General features: G+C 25.1%; 1 protein-coding gene across 1 annotated transcript; it reads right to left on the minus strand.

The window, feature by feature from the left end:
• Positions 1-588: 588 nt before the first annotated feature.
• Positions 589-10,098, minus strand: LOC145840328 (protein HID1-like). The gene is made up of 5 exons (XM_082947550.1): positions 9,714-10,098; positions 8,513-9,277; positions 4,347-4,956; positions 3,837-4,108; positions 589-1,123 (listed from the first exon to the last, which is right to left on the minus strand). Exons 1-5 carry the CDS (start codon positions 10,074-10,076, stop codon positions 863-865), a joined length of 2,271 nt encoding a protein of 756 aa, XP_082803676.1. The 5' UTR covers positions 10,077-10,098; the 3' UTR covers positions 589-862.
• Positions 10,099-10,864: the final 766 nt, after the last annotated feature.

Below are 10,864 nucleotides of genomic sequence, written 5' to 3' on the forward strand. Positions count from 1 at the left end.
AAGGTATCTTAAATGCTAAAAGTTTAGTTTAACAAGATTTTTATTAAACATAACTGGACACAAAAAACTTAAATAACATAATTCGTTAAAATAAAATATATTGGTAGCATTGACCTTTGATTTCTTCTCTAAAAATATAGATTTTTCTAATTGCTTAGCTCAAACTTATTATTACAGAAAATAAAAAGCTAATATACTAAAATAATGATCAATCACCATAATCTAAGGTATTCAAAAGTTCTTAGTTTAGTTGAAAACACACTCTTACAGTAGATGATAGCTATATAAGCTATAGCAACACAGTAAAAACATCATCTTAAAATTTTTTTAATAATAATTGAGTCGATTAAAAAAAAAAGTTTCAAAAATGTTTCTGAATTATTGATCATTAAAATTAGGAAATTGTTTGTAGCTTACTTTACACAAATTCTAAAATATGTTTTTTTATAAAAACTAAACTATTTTTCAAGGCTTATCAAAAAACAATCAGTGTTTTTAGATATTTTACACCTGTTCATGTTAAACATTATTTCAACTAAAAGCTTATTTGTTTGAAATAATAATTTAGAATGATTAAATGTAGTATATATATTTTTTTTTAATTATAAATAATATCAAAAGAAAAATGGCAATGAGACCATGGTTAGAAAAAACAAGTTAGTATTTGAGAATTCTCTAATTACAAAAAGTAATTTTAAAATACGAAATATTATTTGATTAAGAAAAAATAGTGCTAAAATTTAACTTTGAATACTGCTTAACACAAAAGCATAAATATTAAATTTGAACAAGTATAGATATAAAATATAAATATTAAGGTTCAGTAACTTGTATTTATATTAAAAGCTTGATTTATAAATCATTATACACGCTGAATATCGAACAATTTTACATTAGTATCCTGCCAGATAGGTGGATCAACATTTCTGAGATAAATAACTCCCCACATATAAGTACAAAACCAGCCAGAAGTTCCTTCATTAGATTGATACTTCCTAATAAGTATAGGATGAGGTACAGGTAGCAAACCTACTAATGTACCATTTTGAAGAAATTTTAATATTTCGTTTTCGTCAGCAATATTTTTATCAATGCACATCTTTTCAACTTGCGGTACTAGCACCTTAAATTATTTTTAAATGACTAATTGTAACATGGTTTTTTAAAACAAAGCCTTTTTAGGATATTTTTAAAATTTATTTGATTTGGAACAACTTACTTATATATTTTTTGTTTAGAATTGTTTAAAAATTGATTCTCTATTTTTCAGGGTTGCCACTCTTTGAGACAAAAAAGCCAGCTTGAGTGGCCTAAGTTAAACAAAGCTAGCCTAAATTGGCCTGGGTTTATGACAATTTTTGAAAACAATAATATATATATTAAAAACAAAAAAAAAACTACTGCTAACAAAGCTTGATATCTAAAAATAACAAAAGAACTTAATAAAACCAGAGTATTTTAAACACGAACAATTTAAAGTTAAAAAAGCTAGACTGAGATTTAGAAAAAATATGCAAACTAGCCTAAGTTTTTCAAAAAGTTTAAACTAGCCTAAGTTGACTTGAGTTACCCTATGTTCTTTAAAAGTTTCAAACTAACCAAAGTGCGTGATAATTTGATTACTATTCAAGTCCAAACATTTTTAATATATAATTTATATTTAATAAAAACTTTTTCATTTATACATGGTTGCAACTGGTTTTTTGAAAACTTTCTTAGTTTCCTTCAAGAATTGAAAAACTTTCTAAAGATTTTTTCAATGTACATGTTTTTCTGTTTCTTTTAATAAGCATAAACTTTTAAAACAAGTACTAAAATTGTGAAAAAAATTATTAATGAAAAAAAGTTGCTACTCAGTAGTATACACATCAGCAGCTTTATTTATTGTAAAGCTGCAACTGATTTTAGAGATTTTTTTCCAGGGTTTTAAAAGTACACGTTTTTGGGTCTATATTTAGTTTAAACTTAAGTTCAAGGTTAAAAACTGTGTAAAATATTAAACAACGTTGAAAAGATGGTGTAAAGCTACTTTAAATGTGTTTTTAATTAAAATAAATTTTGATGATGACAAAAAAAACATCTATATGATAGACTTTTTGTGTCAAATCAAAATTTTACTACTTACATATAAAAATTGTTCAAAATTCCAGATTTTTCAGTGATTTTTGGTCAAAATTCCAGTTTTTTTTCAAAATGTCTCAAATTTAAGGTTTTTTTAGCCTAAAATATTAAATTCCAGGTTTTGAGGCAACCCTGTTATTGATAACAACTACTTTTGTTTAATACTAATATATATTTAAGATAATTTTGTAGATAGTTTTATTGAAATTTTAGGTACTATTTCCTCTACTTTACAAAGTATATTGTTTCCCAGCAACATATAAGTAAATAATTTTTGTTTGGCTTTTCAAATATGTCAAGTTAAGAACTAAGCTGAACATTATAGAACTTTTTCTAATGAATGTTTAATGATAGGTGTTTATCTAAATTTAGATAATTAAAAGTTCAAAATTATGATTTACAATTTGATTAAAACTTTTAGACAAAGAAAAAAAAAGTTAATTACTCTATCAGCTTTTAAACAACGTTGTTTTGAAAATTTTTGGGATTTTCTCAAATTCTTATTCAAAATTCTATGTTTTCGAAAAAGTATCAAAATCTAATTTTTTTTCTTTGTTTTCAAATTCCATCATTTAAATTTTTAGAATTATTTAATTATTAAAGAATTGTTCAAGTAATAGCTTATTTTTAATTGTGAAGGGCTTGAAGCAGTAGGCACTTTTTTATATTGATGTTTTTTTAATGTTAAGAGTTACTTTTCAACGTTTTTATATAAATACAAATATATTTTCGAGATATAAGGAAACAAAGTGCAAGAGCTCAATAGGTTCCTTATGGAATTGTCAAGTTTAAATTTTTAAAAACGACTTTTTCATTAAAAATCTTTGTTTTCCTTTAGTTTTTAGCAAGGAATCTCTAATTAATTCTTCTAAGAAACATTTAAATTTATAATAAATTATTGGACTGAAGTAATTGTATTAATTTATATTATTAACTTTTCTCTCGGTCCTAAAATTCTTAATTTTTAGTAGTTTTATATAAGGCAAGAAACATTTTTTTTAAACCTGAGATCAATTGTTAAAAAAAGGAAAAGATAAATTATTAGAAAACTTTTAAACTTAAAGGAAATTGACAATTTAAGAATTGTTGTCTATACCTCTAAATCAAAAACTTTTTACAGATATGACTGTTACTAAAAACATTTTCAGTTTTAAAGAAGCTAATTTTTTTTTGCAAAAAAAAACCTTATCCCTATTATAATTATAAAACCCTTGTTTATATAATTTCTTTAAAAAGTCAGTTTAAAATAAATATTTTATTATATTTTTTATATTAAAAACAATATACAAAGATCACTACTACTGGAGGTGAATTAATATAGTTTATTCTTTCAAGACTTTAATTAGTAAACTAAGTTTCGGTCAAATCTTTGTAGATTTTATACAAGTACTGACAAGGTCTCTGACCGAAGCTTAGTTTACTAATTAAATTTTTGAAAGAGTAAACTATATAAATATTTTATTTTGTACACAACTAAGTAAAACATTTAACAAATTATCTATCTTATTAATATTTTAGTACTTTTATTATTTCAATCAACAAGTATTTGGCTTTATATTAATAACAAAACGTGAAATATATCTAAAACCGTATTTCGAGTAGTTATGTGGAATATATTATTTAGACATTTATTTATTTTATAAATATTTAAACAAAGGTGTAAAAACTACTAAATCATTTCATATTTATTGCAAAATCTAAATAAAAAAACTTACTTGTAACATCCTCATTATTGTTTGAAGAGGGAGCTTGGATTTCCAACTTTCAACCCATTCTTTTGTAGCTTTCCAATTTTTTTCGTCATCTCCTTTGTTACTTTTCTTATAACTATAAGTCAACTGTTCAGTTTTTTCAACTTTTATCTCATCACCTTTGTGCTCTGAGGATTGATCTTTGTCAGTACTTTGGATGGTTGAAGTGATTTTATCAAGTTCTGAACTTGTTGCTAAAGATAATTCAAAACTTTTCGTTTCACTTGAATTGTTTTCTGCAAACAAAAAATAATAATATTTCTTATTGATAAACTAAATTTTTATTATAATTTAACCAATGCATTAGTAACACATTAACCAAAATAGTATAATAACTTTTTAATTGAACTAAATATCATTAATAAAACTGAAAAGTATTTAATAAGTCATAATGAATTTATGTCATTTATAAAATCTTTATACAATAATTTTGTACATTTTTTAGAGATCTATTGAACATAAAAGGTAATTTACCTATTTCATTCTTACTTTTTTCTACAGATTGGAAGTCTTTTTGCTTCTCTAACTTTTTTTTACTGTTTAGCAAAAGTGAGCTATCTGTTTTTAAGTTAACAAGTTGATGAAAAATGTGCCGTTTTCGTATAATAGTATATATTAAATTAGAATGACCATCAAACTGATACTGAATTATGTTGTTGAATATTTCCAGAAGAAAAAATACTAAATGGTGATTCTGTTCTAAGGCAAAAAGAAACCAGGGTGTACTAAATGCTTCTAATAGATGCAAAAGTTTTATTGATGTTGTCATTGATATTGACTTCAGGTAAGGTGAAACATTGACTATTATTGTGAGAAAACATTCATACAGTGGCTGTAATCTTTGATGCCCAGCAGTTATGACTCGATGAAAAACTAAAATTAGAAAGTCAGCATGAGTACCTGAGAATACAGGTACGTCAGTTGGTGCTGCAGCTGTAAAAGGCTTGTTAAGACGTACACCAAAGTTTCTCTCACCACTTAAAAGAAGTAAGATAAAAACTGCAATATGAACAAGACCAAGTCTCGACTGATCTGTTCTAGCATCATTCATGTGGTACAAAAGTGGAACAAGTATCTCTAACACCTGAAATATATAGTATGGTTTTGTTTTCAAACAGTTTATAAATTTCTTACAAGATTTTTGATGTATGAAAAAAAGTCTTAAGTTCTATAAATGTGCCATGAATCTAAAACTTTAATTAATAAATTTGATTTTAAAATTTAGTCTTAGTTAGAAACTACAGAAACCTAACTTAAAGAAACAACTCGTAAATGACTTAAATGTTGAACTATATCACATAGATAACTTACAAAAATTCATGTTAAAATAATTGTAAATAAAGCTACTTTTTCTATTTATAAATTTAAGTGTTTTGCCTCACACACGTATTAAAAAAAAAAATTTTTAGTTTTCATAAAGAGCTTAACTCATGGTTGTCAAAAGTTTTTGAGAAACTTTTTCCACGTTTATTACAAATACTTACAAAATACAAAACAGTACAAATATTTTTGTCCATTTTTAGCATAAAATTGAACTTCAGGTAAATAACTATTCTAAATAGTATATGTTATCAAAAAGATATTGTATTGCTACTTTAAATACTAAATCTATAATTATAGACAAAATTATTAATTACATAAAAAAACTTTTTGTAGATGATAGACTTTTTGTATCTAAGTAACATTTCAATGTTTTACATGTAAAAACTGTTTAAAACTAAAGATTTTTCAGTGAATGTTGTACATAATTCCAGGTTTTTTTTTTCAATTTTCTCAAATTCTATGTTTTTCCAGGATTCAAGGTTTTTTGGCAACCCTGATAATTATATGTCACATGTCAAGTAACAGCACTGCTAATTAGCCACAAATTTAAAATTCTTATAAATAAAGTTTAAAAACATACTTTTCATAGACTTTGATAAACAGTCTTCAAAAAAAAACTTGAATATGTAAAAGTCAAATTATAAAATATTTAAATTAATTTAAATACAAATAATATAATTACTATTAAAAAAAGATTTTTGGGCGTACATATTTATATACCATTTGCAACTTATTATTAAAAGAATATACATTTTGTTTTATACTTTATTTCACAAAGCTTTTCAAAACTATACGAGTTTCATTCTCAAGTGATAAATGTTTAATGAAAATTGGAAAAATTTTGGTTGGTAAACAGCTTAAAAATAACTTTAAATTATGACGTATGAATAACAGGGTTCGTGCGCAAAATTTTTTTCATTTAGCCTGACTGAGACCAATTTAGCCTGACATTTTTTCAAAGTAAGGAAAATCCCCTTTAGAAGTCATTTTAGGTATTGGGGGATCTTGATTAGTACTATTGTAGTCTCCGACTTCAACCAGCTTGATCTCAAAAATATTTTGAGCTTTAAAAATCTGCAAAAAAGCAACTCATAGCTTAGTTACAACTCAATAAGATAAGACTAAATTAGGAAAAGAGTGATTGACCCCCCCCCCCACATATGCCCTTAACACAAAAAATTCAGTGATAAGTTGTAAAATGAATGCTATATTTGATCTATTACTAAACACAATTGTTCAATTTAATTAAGCACTAAGTAAAGACATTATAACCAGAAGATTTATAACAAAACAACATGCATTGTCGTGTTTTATTAAAACTAAAATGAAACCCTGACACAAGTACTAAAGTAAGTAAAAAAAGTTTAATATAGTATTTTGACTAATACTTAAAATTGATACATAATTTTAAATCCTAAACTCTAAACAAATAAAGAGATTGATGATATCATACCAGATTTAAAAAGCTTAAACTAAAAAAAAAAACCTTATATTCTTGTATTCTTAATTATTAGTTCTTGTATAGAAAAATGAATTGTACCTAAAATTTGTACTCCCACAAAACTTAGTACTTATGTCTTAAAGCTAAGTTTTAGTGTTGTGAATATATCTAATAACTTAAGCAAACAGTAAAATATATGAATAAACTGCAGAGAGCTTTTTAATCTAAAAAGTATTTGGTTTAAAGCCTTTAAATTGTAAATTAAAACAGTTCAACCAACTAAGCTCTGAAAAACATAGCTGATGTAAACAAATTCAAACAAACAGCTAAGTTGTTGAACTAAACTGTAATGTTTAAACTGTTTTTTTTATGAATTTTCATATTTATGACGTATAAAATTTACTCAAAACAAAACAATGAAGATTTAGAGATTCAACAAAAGGCTTTAAGCATTTATTTTACAAATACGGACTGAATTTGTCATTAATAACTAAATCTTTATTTAGAAATAAATTAACATCTCAATCTGATCTTAAAAAGATTTCTTTTTATTTAAAAAAAAATTCAAACATTTGAACTGAAAAAAACTGAGATTTTTAAATATTAAAATAAAAAAACTGATTTAGCCTGACTTAGACTGATTTAGCCTGACGCGCACGAACCCTGGAATAAATTCAAACAAATACAAAATTTAGAGATTAAGAGAGTAAAACTAAAGTAAAGGTATGTTTATTAACAATTTTTTAATAATTTTGCTTTTCCATTTAATGATATTTGCGTATATAAATTAGGTCTCTCTTCCTCAAACAATATTGATTCCAGGCTGTAGAGTTCGCTTTGTTTACATCATTTCAAAACTTTAAAATTTTGAACAATGTCAGAGTTTTGACAGGGTGGGCAAATAAAAAGATGTTCAAATTAATGGAAAAGCAAAATTATTAAAAACTTATTAATAAACATACCTTTACTTTAGTTTTACTTGCTAAATCTCTAAATTTTGTATTTATTTGAACTTATTCATACGTCATAATTTAAAGTTATTTTTTAAGCTGATTACTAACAAAAAATTTTTCAAATTTCATTTAACATTTATCACTTGAGAATGAAACTCATATAGTTTTGAAAAACTTTGTGAAATAAAATATAAAACAAAATGAATAATATATTAATAATAAGTTGCAAATGGTATGTAAATAATATAATGTTTAGATGAATGATAGGAAGAAAATATATTAAGATAATCAATTAAACAACTAAAACTTTATTTACTATACAAACTATTTCATTTTTTATTAATTAAACCGAAGAACAAATTTAGTTTAACAAGAACTATTTATCAACTATTTAATGACTTATTTCAAATGGATAAAACCTAGGTGACGTGCAGAGTAAATACAAACCTTTAAGTCTTTGCCTAACTTTATAATTATAAAAACAAATAAAACATGAGCTGAAAACGAATTGTAAATGTTTTTGGTAGCACTTACGTATTTAGTTTTAAATTTAAAGTTAAAAAAAGCTTAAAAACATAAAATAAAAAATTCTACAAAACATGTTAAGCTTTATGAAAACAGTTAAATTTTAAAGTACTGTTTTAAAGTAAAGTTTAAATCAAAAGCTTAAAAGTGTTTTATGCTTTATTTTAATTTTTAGAAAACATTCCTTAAAAAATATTATTTGTTTTATAGAACTTTAAATTTTTGACAAATTTGGCTATTCTAAGTTGTTTGATTTATTAGATTTTTAAATGTTTTATTTTATATCAATGATTGCTTACTATGACAGTCATTAAAATTAAGTGACAAAAAGTTTAAACACAATTTCAGAAGAGATAAAAAATAATTAAATTATGAAAAAATATACAAAAAACACTCACCTGAGTACTTTTTAATGTGAAAAACATAAATTTTTTGTTTATGTCACATAGTCTCCAAAACAAAATCATCAACTCTTGATGAAACGTTATTTTTTTCATTGAAGAAGGTAAATATGTTTGTTGTATAGGGTTGTTTAACAACCTGCAAAATCCATCCAACATAAATTTGAAGTCTTGGTCTCTATGAATTCTTGACAAATAGTCTAGGAACAGATTAGGTTTAGGAGGTTTACCTGAGATTATTTCATACTCTTCTTGTAGCAAAACATTGTTTTGATCTAACACAACAATAAGTAATTGACAAGATACTTCAACTAGTGATTCTTTGTTATCTTGGAAAAATATATAGTTGTATGGCACTCCAATTCCAACAGGATTATAGGCACAAACAACATTTAATAGTGATACAAAAAGTGGCAATGCTTGTTTGTTATCAGACGAACAGAACACTTCAATCCATTTATTATGCTTTAAAGTAGATGGAGTTGAATACATTGTTTCAGAAAAGCAGGTTAGCAATAGCTTCAACAACTCAGTTCTATTTTGATCTATCTTACTGTTATTTGGAGGAGAGTATGGAAATCCAACTCCTGCTTCCCAAATAAACTCACAACTGTCAAAAGTTGAAGAGTCTATTTCTGATGTGTTGATGTAAGATGTAGCAGAAACAGCTGTGAAATCTGGACATAAAAGTAGACTACTAACTGCAGTTATTAATGATTGGGCTAGTAGTTGAGATTGGTCATTTTTGTCTTCTGAAGGAATCTGAAAGTAAATAATTGTGTATGAATAAAAGATTTTATAAAACTATGTAAGTTATTCAGTAATTGTTGAAATTAATTTGAGCAAAACAAGAAATTAGCTACTGGCAAGAAATTTCTTGTATAATTAAGACTGTTTTTGATTATAAACATGATTCATCTACATCATCAGAGTTTACTCTTTAAAGCAAAAAACCAGCCTGGTTACATCTAAATAACCTGAGTTAACCAGAAAACTTTGAAAAGTAAAGTAAGAGCCAAATTCAAAAGAAAACTACTTATTATCAAAATCAATGCTCAAAAATTCATAACAAATAACAGAATAAATATGTAGAAGAAAACAAATTACTTAAATAAAAAGAAAAGTTTGATTTGAATATCATCAAAATTAGTTTGAGACTTAAAAAATAAAAAATAGCTAATGTTTTTTAACTTCAAACCTTATTCCAAAATAGTCCATTCCAATCTGGATCTTCAAAAATGTATGGTAAAACCCTTGTAAGGAGTCTAGAGCAATTTAAAACAACAATCTGATCTTCGTCAGTTAAATGAAGATCAACTGAAAAATTTACAAGCTTTTCAATAGCTTTATAACACAAATTAGCAAGATTTGCAGGTGATTCTTCCCTTAGAGCTCTTATTTCTGCAGCTGGTATCAATGCAAAAAAATCATGTATACTACACATGTTTTCACACCAAAGCTGATCCCAAAACTCATTATCTTGAGGTTCAACAGTTTGTAATTTACTTGTCAACTGTACAACAGCTTTTCTTAGATTCAACTTACTTTCAGAACCTCCCATTTTTAATTAAGACTTTGCAATTTACTTTTATATTTAACTGTTGTGTTTAAATTTAGTATTTAGTTAATGCTTTTATCTTTTCCTTTATTTAACAATTTAGTTACTTATAAAACTTTAAAAATATCAAAATGTCTAAAAAAAACCATTTTATAGCACAGAGATTGGCAGATCAAAGAATTAACAAATTTTGCACAAAGAAACTTTTGCAAGGTTTGAATTTTATAATATTTTATTCAGTAAATAATACATCATAATAAAAATTCGATTTTAGCTAAACACTTAATTATTTCCCAAGTTACTACCAACTGTAATGAAAGATTTATATACAAGTTATAAAGCTGCAAACATAAATAATATAAATGACATCAAGTAGCAGAACTTAAAAAACAACGGGGATAGAGAGCATTCTCAAACTTTGTTGTTGTTCATACTTAACTCTGCTGGACCCATGAAACTATTGAAAATAAGGGTAAAAGACATTTATAGTTCTGAACATTCTGAACAAAACAACAATAACTACAATCCAAATATATTATCACTGCCACCAAACTGATTCCACAATTAGCTGTTAAAAATTTAAGTAATAAATACCATTAAGGAGTATGAATTCAATTTTTTAACTAAAAGGTAAATTTTTTTTCAGTAAATTTAAAGATAGGACGAGTGGGATAACACGTGATGAGCTCAAACTCACTCGCTTGAACTTCAAAAAATGTTTATTGTTGCAGAGGGGAGAGTTTGTTCTTCTGGTGTTTTTCTAACATTAAAAAAAAACAACTACAAAACAA

The sequence above is a fragment of the Thalia democratica genome, chromosome 7 (genome assembly GCF_965202585.1).
Source record: "Thalia democratica chromosome 7, ktThaDemo2.hap1.1, whole genome shotgun sequence".
Classification (NCBI taxonomy): domain Eukaryota; kingdom Metazoa; phylum Chordata; class Thaliacea; order Salpida; family Salpidae; genus Thalia; species Thalia democratica.